Source organism: Nicotiana sylvestris, chromosome 2, assembly GCF_000393655.2.
Source record: "Nicotiana sylvestris chromosome 2, ASM39365v2, whole genome shotgun sequence".
Lineage (NCBI taxonomy): Eukaryota > Viridiplantae > Streptophyta > Magnoliopsida > Solanales > Solanaceae > Nicotiana > Nicotiana sylvestris.
In genome coordinates, this window is record NC_091058.1 from 33,398,267 (window position 1) to 33,412,595 (window position 14,329).

A 14,329-nucleotide genomic window follows, 5' to 3' on the forward strand; every position below is an offset into this window, starting at 1 on the left:
TAGAATACATGATTGAATTTAGCTTCCTGTCAGGGTAATAGGATAATCTATGTAAATTGGATTTGATTTCTTGTGAGGGAACCTTCTTAGATCTGTAATTAACAGGAATGGGTAATTAGTGATTGTTCACATTTTAACCTGCAGTGTTGGATTTGTTTTGTCAAAAATGTGATTAGTCATTTCATGAAGCATGCTTAGTTTGTGTAAATAATATTAAAATCAGTAGGTAATTAGAATAGGGTGGATTTTTAGTTAATGTAGGAATGATTACGAAATTAGGATCGCAACCTGTGTTGACGAGTAATCGTTTATCAAATGGCACCACCGTTTAAAGTATACTGTCACTCAAGTTAAAATAATCACCAGATTCTCTATTTTCGCTGCTTTGTTAACATGGTTGGGATCTTGATTCACTTGAATTGGAATTAAAGTATTGGGCCAATGTTGGCCAATAAAAGGCATTCAAGCCCAAAGGTGAAATGGCAGTTGATCCCTTCTAATAAGAGGGGTAGCTGTGGGCTTTAAGTTAGGTAGCGGGTCCGAGCTAAAGGGTACTCCCTTTGGTTTGGGCCCAAACTTGAATTTGAAGCCCAATCTCCACAATATCGAGTAAGTAGGATTTTTATCGTTTAGAGACGAAACAAAAAGGAAAACCATAGTCATCTTAGGATTGACCTTAAATAAATGTTGAGACGAGCCTCACTGAATCAAAATAATTGCGGGCCCTCAATGTGGTTATTAAAAAATGATTAGAATTTGGGATGGCCATTTAGCAAACTCCACGGTCTTCCCCAAAATAATATTACGTTAGAATCTTTAGGCGCGATTTTAATTAAAGTACCTTCTTAAACTCGGGTGCGCATTGATGCGACCCAAATCCAAATCTCGACGAAGTCGAAACGTGTTGGCAATCACGGGTGCATTGATTGCGACGTGGTTCGAAACGCGTTTTCACGACGTTGCAATTCTTTTAAAATAAATAATGATAGCAAGCGGTTTACGAACAAAAGCACATAGTATAGCATGTATCAAAAATCAGATAAAATTAAATACAACAGTTAAGCGACCGTTCTAGAACCACGAAACTCGGGAATGCCTAATACCTTCTCCCGGGTTAACAGAATTCCTTACTCGGATTTCTGGTTCGCGGACTGTTAACAGAGTCATAAATTTCCTCGGTTCGGGATTCAACCGGTGACTTGGGACACCATTAATCTCCCAAGTGGCGACTCTGAATAATCAATAATTAAATCCTGTTCCGATTGTCCTTTAATTGGAAAAACTCCTTTACGCCCTTTACGGGTGTAGAAAAAGGAGGTGTGACAACGGGCAGCACCCCAGGTATTTGCTCTATGCGGTCACTTTGCTCCTTGAGCTATTTCTGCAATGTTAGTACTAAATTTTGTAAATCAGAATTGACTAAGTTACCCGGTACTCCCTCTTGTGATTCGCTGAGGGTTCCACCACTACCTGAATTAACAAGCCTAGAGCGAGGGTTCTCCAATGTCTTGTTATTTGGAGTGGGTCTGGTTGGTGCAGCTGGTAACTGGCTAGCAAAAGCCTCAAGAACTTTATTGACCTGTTCAGTAATTAGTTTTTGCAAAGCTTCATCGATAGCTTCAACATTTTCAAATTGAGCGTTTTCATTTGCATGAGATCCATCAGGAGTGCCTTCTCGAGACCGCCGAGGAGAGCTTTATGGAGAAGGGACTGGGGTGTGATTATCCTGTAAATTTCCCTGAAGTTGTTGTTTTCCTTGATTTCCTTGAATGTTGTCATTATTGTTCGACATAGTTGATGAAACAAGGAAAGTTAAACTAAAAAAGAATAGATTATCAGATTCCCAGTAACGGAACCAATTTATTTAACCAAAAAGTGAAATTTCGGTCAAAGCTTTAATTTAGAAGAACTCGGGTTACTGATAATCAAAAAATGTATAAGAGAATGTAATTTGGCTAGCAATAAGATAATTAGAAGAAGATAAAGTAAACCAATGTATTCAGATAGTCTTTTTTTTTTTGTCCTTACAATTGACCCATCCTTTATCTTTTATAGCTATCTTGAAAATATGCATTTTGCCTTTGTCATATAAGGCCATTATAGACAATTAAAGACATTAAATGTTATGTTACATAATCATTGTATTTTAATACATATTCTCTAATGTTTTTAGTATTTAATGCTCATTAAATACTGTATTTGTACTCTCTTGTGCTGTCAGATTCATTCTCCTTGATTCTTGAACTTAAATAGGTACCGGCGTTAAATCTTTTGAGTATCCGCTCGTGCCTCCTCTTATGCCTCCGCTCGTATCTGTTACAACTCTTGCCTCTTTGTCATTCATAACTCTTTGATCAGTCTACGTGTCATAACACGTTATTTTCCAACTACTTTAATATGTAAACTCAATTTTTTCTAATACACCAACTATTTTCCACATGCGTAGGAATTAGTAGAACCGCGCTTGGATAAGAATGCGGAGAACTGCCATCATTAAACAAAGAGCATATGCTTTTGTTAATTCCTTTCATGGTTTTAATTTATTATATGTCTCCATTCTCCCCACTAGAGGAAGACCCACCCCCACAAAAAAAAAAAAAAAAAAAAAAAAAAAAACTTGGGTGAGCTAATAATTTGGAGTCCATCTCTTCAACCAATTGACTTGTGATTAAACCCTATATACATGCATCTTAAGTGGTAAATGGCTTACGTAGATATACTCCCACATTTCTCTACCTTTTATATTTTTGGTCAATTTTATTGCTTCAATCCGTTAAAAGGATCTAAAGAAACAACTCAAAATTAAGAAAGTGGACATTGTGGGTGAACTAGCTTTCACCTTTCACGTGTTACACTTCTCACCTCGAATATAACTCTAAAGCCTAAATAAAATAAAATAAAAATAACCCCCACCCTCCCCCCCCCCCCCGGCGCCTCGGATGATGAATATTCGATTATGTACAGAGATCGAAACAAACTCATGTTCATATCCCTTCACGCCACTTGAAGGGCAGTATAACGTAAATTTGGCAAAATTTCCAGAAAATCCATGGTAAGCATAGATGCCCTTGGCCTCGGCAATCGGCTTGATGAATATTCTTGATCAGACGATAATGGGAATTTAGCAGTAGTACTACTACTCATACGTTCAAATGTTTTAAGCCATTTAGCTTGCATGTATTTATGTTTCCGCCATGGTGCCATGTGTATTTTCTTCTCCTTCATACATTTTTTAGCAGCGTTGCACAAAATCTTGATTAGTGACATTAATCTCTCTATTTTTCCAACAAATACTTCTGGTAGGCATTTAATTAGTTGATTGTACTCCTCGCTTGCTTTGGCTATTTCAAACTCTGCTCGCAAGTTTAATTCAATAATAATCCTCACTTCCCCCTTTTTAGGGTTGGAATTGTCCACCACGTCTATAAATGTGTGTTCACCTGTAACATGCATGGTATACAGAACAAGTTAGTTCAAGATTATCTATTGGAGTAATTAATTAGCATTATGCATTTATGCTAGTGGTACATATATAAAATAATGCCCTAGCATTAGATCACAACTTTTGTTTTATTATTAGATGTATGAAAATCATGTTGTACTTCACGTGCATGGATTTGACAAAGAAAATTTACAAGTTAGGCATAGAGGCGCCGGCCATAAAGGAACATTGAAAGGTTTAGGGGAAAGTGATACTTTAATTTGATATTCTACATTTAGTTTGGTACTAAAAATATCTTTTCCAGCTGTTCGAAGAATTAAAATATCAAGAATATGTCGTTGCCATACAAAAATAAAGATCTTTTTAGATAGATGAATGGTGATGGAGCTAGCTGTTCATCTACAATATTTATAGTTGTATATTTTTAAAGTATTCATGTCTTTTTTACTTTATCTTTACAAATATCATAAATGTAAATAACGACTTGTAAGTAAATTTTTGCAAGATTATTACCTGAAGGAATATCTGGTGAGCTCCTCCACTTAGACTTGCAAATTGCAGAGTTAAAACCTCCATTTTGTAGACGACTACACAACTCTTGCATAACACAGTTCCGGCAGCCGTTGTTGCTCATTTTCCGGCAAGAGCAGCCATTCTCCGACTGCTTTGTTTCTTTTACAGTTTCTTTAGTAATTCTTCGGATTTGTGTTTCTAATGATGTTGTCCGGCATAGTACAGCCTGCAAAAACAAAAAATATAAGTACCCTAATTATGCATGGTTCGCGAAAAAAAAATGTTCTTAAAGGAGAAGATAAAAATAAGAAATGTTCCTTAAGATTTACAAATTAAAGAGAGCTAAATTAGGAAATCCAATAGACCCATTAAGATCTTTATTACATTCCTTTCTAAAAAGAAACAAAAAATAACGAAAAATAAAGCGATTGAAAAGAAAGAAGACAAAGGCGGCGTTATGCATTTGAGTTTTTCTTTTTCCTGAGAATTTAAGAAAGAGAACGAGGAGCTGAAACTTACTTGCAAAAGTTGATGTTGAGTTTCCCAGAATTCATTGTCTTCAACATTTTCATTGATTTCTTTCTCTTCATCTTCATCTTGGTCTCTAACATAAACATCATCATTAATACTTTCCGGCGACGAACTTTGACCCTCCTCATCAAGAAAGCTGAAAACGGTGTCTGAATTATTAATTGCAGGCTCGCCGGAAAAATCAGTTTCCCGGTTATCCCACGTCAGAATCCGGTGACTTAGAGGTCTCCTAGCCATTATTCCGACCATGGTCTCCAAATTCTTTTAATGGGATAAAGAAAAGAAAAGCTCTCTTAAAATATTTGTATTATGACCATTCTTAGGAACTGGCTTTATATACCACGACCATGCCCAAAAATATGGGACCCGCAAGTCTTACGTGGATGGCTCATGCACATGAGGAGTGGAGCCTTCATTTATCAGAGTAAATCGAAATGGCCTAAACGTACACCGTTACAGCATGGTTCCACATCAGTTTAGGTCAATTATTTCTCAAGTTTACGCCTATTTTGTTATGGATATACTCGAATATTCTGGTATTGTATTTACATGCATATTTAAAGAATTGCATTATATTCGGATATCCTATCCTAATCTCGTGGGATGCTGGCCCACTAATGAGACTGAACGAAGAAGTGGCAACATGTGGACCCATGATATTTTGATGTTTATCGAGATGTTGGTCACTATAATATGGTTTATGCATTAGAATATCCTTATTAGTGTAACATAACGATACTTACATCTATATATTTTGCCTCACTAACCATAGCAATCGAATTTCCAAGTTAATTTCAGACTATTAGTACTCATTTCATTTCAATTTAGATGACACACTTCCTTATTAGTTCGTTTCAAAGAAAATAACATATTTTTATAATTGAAAATAATTCAACTTAAACTTATTATCTTACCCATTTTATCTTAACGAGAAGCTTTTATAATCACACTAATGTCACAACCCACAAAGTTTTTACACTTTAAAATTTTTAAGATTATAAATTTCAAAAATCTCCCTTTTTATTACTCCCTCCGTTCCAGTTCATGTGAACTTATTTCCTTTTTGGTCCGTTTTAAAAAGAATGACCCCTTTCTAAATTTAGAAACAATTTAGCTTAATCTTACAATTCTACCATAAGTTTTTATAACCATACAAATACTCTGGCCCCTTTTTAACTTGTTTAGGACCACAAATTCAAAAAGACTCATTTTTTCTTAATTTTTGTGCCCAATCAAATATGTTCACATAAATTGCAATGAAGGAAGTATTAAATTATGTGACGAGTAAAATTATCTCATCTAAATTAAAACGGAGAAAGTATATATAGAATGACTGTATATACTCCGTAAGTGTAGCTTGAGATATATTTTGTAGCAGTGCTAGTGTTAGAAGTGAGTAGGCGTCGACGACATCATAACTGGCGCCGATAATGAAACTGAAGTTTATCGGATGAAGTGGGGTCCGGCGTACCCACCCACCTAACAACAAATGATTGATTAACAATTGACGGAGGAGGAATCGCTGCATATACGCGGCGTCCCGCCAATGGTTTTTGTTATCACCGAATGAATTAATGTGGACGAATATCGCATATGGATTGAGGAGAAATCCAGAAAGACTCCTCATGGGCATATTGGACATTTAAATCTTCAATTATTTGGTCTGAGTCACTCTTGAGTCAGTCTCTTACTATTCAATTACAATTATGTTTCCAACTAGCCCAAAACGCTTTTGATGTTTTTTGGGACAAAAATCACTTTTGTACTGCTTAAAAAAAAATTACATAAATGAGTAAAAGATTGATAAGAAGAAGAGAGAAGTATGAACGTAAGTTTGAAGATTGAATGAGTTTTCATAAAATTGAAACGCCTTTAAATAAGGCAAGTCCGAATGTAAAACGCAGTACAATACTACATTTTATATATTGAAATATTGTTATGTCAGTTCATTATTGGTGGGCCAAAAACCAGAGTAAAACGCAGTATAATACGGCGAACAGCTTTATAAAATGCAGTATTATACTGTGAATTACAAAAAAAAATTGATGTAAAACGCAGTACTATACTGCAAATTACGTTAACGGAAATTAGTCCGTTAAAGTAAAATGCAGTACCATACTGCATTTTACTTTAATTTTTTTTTGTAATTCGCAGTACCGTTGATGGGGCATGGAAGCGATCCGACAATTAGAACCACGAGCCTATACTTGGTTGATGGGGCATGAGCTTCGCGTGTGGACATTACATGCTAATGGCGGAAGACGATGGGGAGACCTCACTACAAACGTGTCGGAGTCATTCAACGGCTTGTTGAAGTCTGCCCGTGGACTGCCTGTCACTGCCATGGTCCGCATGACATTCAAACAGAGTGCGGAGAGGTTTGTTGAAAGGCATGCAGCTGCATCAGCATTGATGGACAGGGGTGTTCAATTTATGCCAATACCCATGAGAAAATTTGAAAGGTCCAGGAGGCGAGCACAGTGGCATTTATTTATTCAGTACGATCATGAACGATGTGTTTTTGAAGTTAAGACCGCTATCCGCGGACATCGTGGGAATAATCTACAGACGGTGAATGAAAATAGAAGGTTATGTTCATGTGGGAAATGGACCATCTACCATATGTCGTGCGCACATGCGTTGAAGTGCTTTTAACAAGTTGGATATGGGGCAACAAACTATATTGATAGGCAATACAGTGTTGCTGCATATGTAGACACGTATAGTGGGAAGTTGCAACCATTAGGTGCTGAGCATTATTGGCCGCCGGAACCTTTTAAGATGGTATGTAATAAGGACTATTTGCGCAAGCTGCAAGTGCAAAAGAGAACGTGTATACGGAACCAAATGGATATTGGTGACACAGTTTATGCGCGTAAATGTGGCATATGCTCGCAAACAGGACACGACTGTCGTAAATGTCCTTCAGGTGGTGTGCGTGGCGGTGGTAATCCGGCTCCTGGTGCAAGTTCGTTGAATGTACCCAACTATCAAGGATACCCCTAGTCTTTTATTTTGGTTTTTTTTTGTAATACGTGTTTGTACTTGTGTATGTTGCAATATATATCAAATAAAATTATGTTCCACAATTTGGAATAAGTGAAGAAAAAACTGTTTAATTGTAAGGAAAATGTAAATAAAACATTACTACAACACAAACATAACAGGACAACATAATAAAAATACATGAAATATGAAAAATACACCAAAACACATACATGCTAATGTTTAGTCCCGGTTGCCATTTATTCTCCGCTCCAACCACTTAAATCGTTCTTCCATTCGTTCTTTTTCTTCTTCTATCTCTTTCAGTTTCGCCTTCACCTCCGCAAGTTCTCGTTTATATTTTTCTTTTCGTTTCTTTTGCGTTTCACAATTTCATTGTGCTTTCCATTTTTCTTCTCCCACCTCCTTCAGTTTCGCCCTCATTTCTGCAATAATTCTATCGCTTTCTCTTTGTGTTTCCCGTTGGCATAAACACATATTATGAAGAAACTGCAGTTGTTCTCTGTAGCATTCCTGATAACATGGTTCATCAACCCATTCCTCAAAATCACAAATAGGTTCACCGGGAACCTTGTATAACTAGTTCATACAGCACCAGTAGCGGCGTCCAACTTCACCACCGTCCCAACAATTTTGCATCGAGCATTCTTTTCCACAGTTGCACTTTGGTGGATGAAGAGGTTGAGCCATTTAATGAAATATTTGCTTTTAGTAAAAAAAAACCCTTACTTTTAATGAAATATTTGCTTTTACTAATTTTTGAGCACACAAAATAACTAAAGCTGGTTTATTGCAGAAAAATTTAATACATAAAGCGTGGTATAGTACTGCGTTTTATGGAGTTGTCTTGTCGTTCTGAAAAAGATGAAAACCATGTGAAAAAAGCTGGTTTATTGCAGAAAAATTTAATACATAAAGCGTGGTATAGTACTGCGTTTTATGGAGTTGTCTTGTCGTTCTTAAAAAGATGAAAACCATGTGAAAAAGCTGGTTTATTGCAGAAAAATGTAATACATAAAGCGTGGTATAGTACTGCGTTTTATGGAGTTGTCTTGTCGTTCTGAAAAAGATGAAAACCATGTGAAAAAGTTGGTTTTAGTTATCCTTTGTGCAGTGATGGTTTTAGTTCTACTGTTTGTTTTTGTGTTATGTTTGCAATGTTTGTGTTTCTTGTGTACTGTTTAAGTAAAACTGTTGTTCAAACGCAATTAAAATAAAAATGTTATTAAAAGATAATTGTTATCATTATTTACATAATGCACTATTTACACAAACTAAAAACCTAAGTAAATCAGTGAGTCCCGCAGCCTGTGTGCTTCAGTGCTGCTGCTGGCCTGAGTCGCATCCCATGTCGCCCGGGTACACTATCTGGATCATCATCATCAAGCCGCCTCTTTATGTGAGGATGTGCAGCATCATCGACACAACAACTGGCAGGATCAGAAGAATAGGTCGTCGGGCCGTCAACAACCTACAAAACAAGTACTAAACTTAGCAGGTGACAAAGTATATTTGTATTGTACGTGTTAAGTCAAAAAATATATTCCCACCGTGGTCTCGTCAGCCTCCTGAATATATGCATCTGTGGTGTCCTGATCAAAGCATGTAGTGGCCTCAAAGATGGGTTGGGACGAAGCCTTCATAAAAACCTTAAAAATTAATTAATGGCAGCTCATTAAGGAAAAGAAAACAAATTGAAATTTTAAAGTAATACAAACATACCTGTGCCTGTGGTAGATCCGCATCAACCGCCGGGGATGAGGCATAACTCAACCTGCGCCCGCCATCCACGTCCCGGGTGGGCCGATCCTCAGCTGCGGTAGATGGGCATGCAAAGTACTGGTATACATCCCCGTTGAATGTACCCATGATCGACAATTCTCCTGACGGGGTGACCTGCGATGCTGGCAGAGATAGCTGAAGGTTGTACGAAGGCATGCTGCTGGAAGGCTCATCTTCCCGAGGTATATAACCCGGCTGATCATCTCCAAGCGCCAAAACTCCAAAGTCCTCATCATGTCCCTCAACATGTGGGTTGACAGGTGCCTCAACGCCCCCTTGTTGGGGACCACCTCCTCGCCGTCCCCCGCGACCCCGTGGGGCACCCCTCCCTCGTGCCCTACCCCTGTCTCGTGGGACACCCCTACCCCGATGGTAGTCCTATGGCGCCGCATACTGAGCCTCTTGGTCCAACCTCGCGGCATCTCTCGCCTGAAACAGGGTCCGACGAGCCAACTGTGCCACCCGCCGGCCATAGTCAACGACTGTAGGGATGTCGGTATGCTGCTGTATCTCCTGTACCAACTGGTAGAGGTGATGATGGCCAATAGCCTGTGAAATATTTAAAATATTAATTAAATAACGCTATATCACAATTATACGATATTAATAAGCCAAAAAACATACTAGTGCCTCGTGTCTCCCGGCGTATGGTCTGTAGCGCTCGCCAAGTACATGAATGGGGTTCCCGATAATCAGTCGGGTGTGACGGCGGTACCATGATGCATACATATGAATAGTGGCCTCCTGGGTAAATGTAGGTGCTGGCGGAATACGGTTAGCTCGGTGCTCCTCCCAAATAAGGACCTGCTGCTCTAGCCATCCCATATATATATCATCCAGCCTGGCACGGTCATCCCGCTGATAGTATATAGCAACCCATCCAGGATCCCTCGGTATAGGCTGGGGACGGTGAAACTGGCGAAGCACACGCTCTGTGGCATGATACTCAACCATATCGAAGAAGATCATCGGGACGGAGGTGCTCCAAAGCATTCGATCGACTGAGCAATAAAAGGGCAGCTGAGCTACCAACTCATCGATGTATGGCGTCCAGATGAACTGCCAAATAATAACATAAAAGTGAGTATGCGCAACACAACTCAATTTAAACAAGTAAGTGTAGGTACATATCTACATGTCCGTCCACCAGTATATCTAGCACATCCCTGATAAGGGGGAGATTATGATGAGCATCGGTCCCTCGGTAGTTCCCACGCCGGAGAATCCACCTAGAAGCTAGAGGGAGAAACGGATAAGCCTCACCAGGCGCAAGTGCTGGTAGAGGTGGCTGCAACGGCATGATCCGCTGCCAGGCCCAAACCTAAGATAAAAGGTTGATGTAAAATTTATGAGTCATTTCGACCATATAGAATTCGGAGAATTGAACAGAGTATTCGAAAATGTTGTCACCTGTATGAGGGGCAGAAAACCACATATGTCCAACGCTGGGCCCATGCTCGCCCGACACATGCTCCTATACAGGTATGCGAGAACAGCATCACCCCAACTGTACTGGGGTAAACCATCCAACTCCTGAAGATGATGGAGAAAACGCATACTCACTTTACTCCCCGAAGTGTTCGGGAACAAGACACACCTGAAAAGCAGGAGCAGCGCCAACCGCATGTACCTCTCAATATGGAGATCCTCCGTCTCGCCGGTAATGTCTGGGTGCAAAAACGCCATATGATCTCTAATGGCTGACAAAGCAACGCGACTGCCCCCAGCGTCACCCTGAGGTCTATAACTAGTAAAATGCATCATCATATCCAAAAATTGTGCACGCGTCATGGATCTAATGTACTGGGGCAGTGCTACGGCCCGTCCATCTACGCGCAGCCCGTACAAAACCTGAACATCCTCCAGCGTGATGGTGGCCTCTCCAGTGGGCAAATGAAAAGTGTGTGTCTCCGGTCGCCACCGTTCTACCAAGGCCGTGATGAGAGACCAAGCAAGCTGCATCCGTCCAAGCTCAAAAATCGTATAGAAGCCCGTAGCCTGTAGACGCGCGACTACGCGGGCATGGAAAGGATGCTCCCCGATGAACTCCCACAAATCGTCAGGTCTCTTGGGGCGGAAAGGCTGCATCGATAGCTGTCCCTCCCATACAAATGAGGACCTATGGTCGCCCTGCAACACTAGTAGCTGATCCTCGGCAGGTCCGGGATGCGCAGGCGGAGGAAAGTCCATGTCGTCTACTATAATTTAAACGAAATTAATTGTGTGTGTTAGCTTAATAAATTAAATAATTAATTATGTTTAAAATTGGACTAAATAATTATGTACGGGTTCCAGGCTCGATATTTAAGGCCCGGTAGCACCGAGTTATCCTTAATTATTATGCGTGTTAATTTCAACATTTTTAGAATTGTGCCTGTTAGCATAATAAATTAAATAATTAATTATGTTTAAAATTGGACTGAATAATTATGTATGGGTTCCAGGCTCAATATTTGAGGCCCGGTAGCACCGAGTTATCCTTAATTATTATGCGTGTTAATTTCAACATTTTTAGAATTGTGCCTATTAGCTTAATAAATTAAACAATTAATTATGTTTAAAATTGGACTGAATAATTATGTACGGGTTCCAGGCTCGATATTTGAGGCCCGGTAGCACCGAGTTATCCTTAATTATTATGCGTGTTAATTTCAACATTTTTAGAATTGTGCCTGTTAGCTTAATAAATTAAATAATTAATTATGTTTAAAATTGGACTGAATAATTATGTATGGGTTCCAGGCTCGATATTTGAGGCCCGGTAGCACCGAGTTATCCTTAATTATTATGCGTGTTAATTTCAACATTTTTAGAATTGTGCCTGTTAGCTTAATAAATTAAATAATTAATTATGTTTAAAATTGGACTGAATAATTATGTATAGGTTCCAGGCTCGATATTTGAGTTAATTTTACAACATATATTAATTTGTTACTTTTGTAAGTTTATTGTTATAAATTAAATAATTAATTTTGTAAAGTGTAATTGGAGTTACTACATACTTAAACTACATAGACTCTACGCTAAAAGGCTCTACATTTTACTACGCTAAAAGGCTCTATATTTTACAATACTAAAAGGCTCTATATTTTACTACACTAAAAGGCTCTATATTTTACTACGCTAAAAGGCTATTTATTTTACTACGCTAAAAGGTCACTATTACATATAAAAACAACTAACATAAAATACAAATATGAACAACAAACAAAATAAATAATATTAATTTTTTAACAATACAAATAATTTATCAAATTTTAACAATTTTTTGTACCAAAGCTAATAAATCAATCCGGGTATAAATAAGATACAAATTTAAACACAAACATAACACAAATTAACATGGAAACACATTAAACAATACAAATATGCATGTACTATACGAGTTTCGACATAAACAAAATCGAAATACCTTGATTTAAGTTTTTTGAATTTGATTGAAATCGAATTTTTGCACCCGAAAGAAGGAATCCAAAGCTTGTCTTGTATGTGGGACCTACACTCCTTGCTCTTTAGGTGACGGGTGGGGCCGATTTTTTTTTTAAGTTTGTCGCGGGGTGGGGGAGAGGGGGACCAGAACAATCGAAATTTTTAAAGGAGAAGGGGCTGCGTTCAGTGGTCCAAGGAAGAAGAAGGGGCTGCGTTTTATAAAGCTGTTCACAGTATTATATTGCGTTTTAGGTAAAACGCAGTATAATACTGCGAACAACTTTATAAAATGCAGTATTATACTGCGAATTACAATTTTTTTTTTTGATGTAAAACGCAATACGGTACTGCGAATTACAAATAAAAAATTAAAGTAAAACGCAATATGGTACTGCGTTTTACTTTAACGGACTAATTTCCGTTAACGTAATTCACAGTATAATACTGCATTTTACTCGTTTATGTAACTTTTTTTTAAGCAGTATAAAAGTGTTTTTTGTCCAAAAAACATCAAAAAAGTTTTGGACTCTCTTTCCAACTTCCTACACCAAATTCTAAGGGAAGGGGATAACTCATGACTGCTAAGGTAACAGTAGCCAATCACTTTCAGTCTTTCACCATACATTTCACCTCACTTGGTAATATGAAACTTCAAATATATTCCAACCGATCACTTTTACTTGACACGTTTTAACTTTTTACGTCCCTTAAAAAATAATAAATAAAGTACATAATTTTTTATAATATTCATATTAATTAATGCATATTTTATTGAATTTGAGAATGATTTGAAATAATTAATAAATACTATGGGTATAACATGAATTTTTTTTATCTTCTCTTAATATCCGTAAAGTAAAGTAACAAGTAAAAATAAAAATTTATTTTTAGTATACATGTCAAGTAAAAGTGAACGGAGGAAGTAAGAATCTCCATAAAATTTACCAGATGGCTATATATATACTTGCAAATTTTGGAAATTGGCGTTCCTGTTGCGGATCGCCACGGTTTACTTCAGCTTAGCTTTGAATTTGGCCACAAGTTTTGACACAACGAACAACTTCTCCAATTCACGCATTCTCTAATAAAAGTATTTCAAGTTCTCGTCCATCTCCATAGATTAGGTGCGTGTCCTGTTTAACAACATATCAAATTTGGTTTTGATTTTTATTAACCAACTCAATATGCAATTTTAATAAATAAGTAAAATTAAACTAATAACGACTAAAATGTTTATATTTAAAATATGAGGTTGTAAGCAGAAGATTTAGAGTGTTCGACTCCTATGATTCACTGAGGCACAATTTAATTTGTATAAACACTTCCGCTAATATTAACTATTTCCTTATAGTAATTGCTTCTTATAGTTGCTAGCTCTTTCTACATTTTTGCTGAGAAATGAAAATATATATGATTGACCAATTCTGATTGCACATGCTAGCACTAAATACGCATAATTAATGATCAACTAGTTTAATTTCAGCTTGATAAGATATTAAATATTTGATGCATAATCGAGTATACATGTGGTTTTTATAACTTTAATGTCTCGTACATTCTAATTTAGTTATGGATATTCTTTTGTATAATTTCTAAAGAGTTTTCATATCCGTGGATAAATATGGA

The 14,329-nt window shown here is 37.5% G+C and overlaps 2 protein-coding genes across 2 annotated transcripts; both read right to left on the reverse strand.

The window, feature by feature from the left end:
- Nucleotides 1–2,905: 2,905 nt before the first annotated feature.
- Nucleotides 2,906–4,795, reverse strand: LOC104222231 (uncharacterized). Its single transcript, XM_009773443.2, has 3 exons — nt 4,475–4,795; nt 3,956–4,181; nt 2,906–3,440 (listed from the first exon to the last, which is right to left on the reverse strand). Exons 1-3 carry the CDS (start codon nt 4,733–4,735, stop codon nt 2,995–2,997), a joined length of 933 nt encoding a protein of 310 aa, XP_009771745.1. The 5' UTR covers nt 4,736–4,795; the 3' UTR covers nt 2,906–2,994.
- Nucleotides 4,796–9,652: 4,857 nt separating this feature from the next.
- Nucleotides 9,653–11,464, reverse strand: LOC138884158 (serine/threonine-protein phosphatase 7 long form homolog). Its single transcript, XM_070165116.1, has 4 exons — nt 10,685–11,464; nt 10,410–10,595; nt 9,947–10,333; nt 9,653–9,823 (listed from the first exon to the last, which is right to left on the reverse strand). The coding sequence occupies exons 1-4, from the start codon at nt 11,462–11,464 to the stop codon at nt 9,653–9,655; spliced, it is 1,524 nt and encodes a 507-aa protein (XP_070021217.1).
- Nucleotides 11,465–14,329: the final 2,865 nt, after the last annotated feature.

Coding starts and splice junctions, on each gene's coding strand:
- LOC138884158 (XM_070165116.1), bottom strand. CDS start 11,464: ATGGACTTTCCTCCGCCTGCGCATCCCGGACCTGCCGAGGATCAGCTA. Junction 10,596..10,684: donor GTTTTCTGCCCCTCATACAG/GTGACAACATTT, acceptor CTTTTATCTTAG/GTTTGGGCCTGGCAGCGGAT. Junction 9,824..9,946: donor TTATCGGGAACCCCATTCAT/GTACTTGGCGAG, acceptor AATATTTCACAG/GCTATTGGCCATCATCACCT.
- LOC104222231 (XM_009773443.2), bottom strand. CDS start 4,735: ATGGTCGGAATAATGGCTAGGAGACCTCTAAGTCACCGGATTCTGACG. Junction 4,182..4,474: donor CTCAACATCAACTTTTGCAA/GTAAGTTTCAGC, acceptor TTGTTTTTGCAG/GCTGTACTATGCCGGACAAC. Junction 3,441..3,955: donor CTCACCAGATATTCCTTCAG/GTAATAATCTTG, acceptor TGCATGTTACAG/GTGAACACACATTTATAGAC.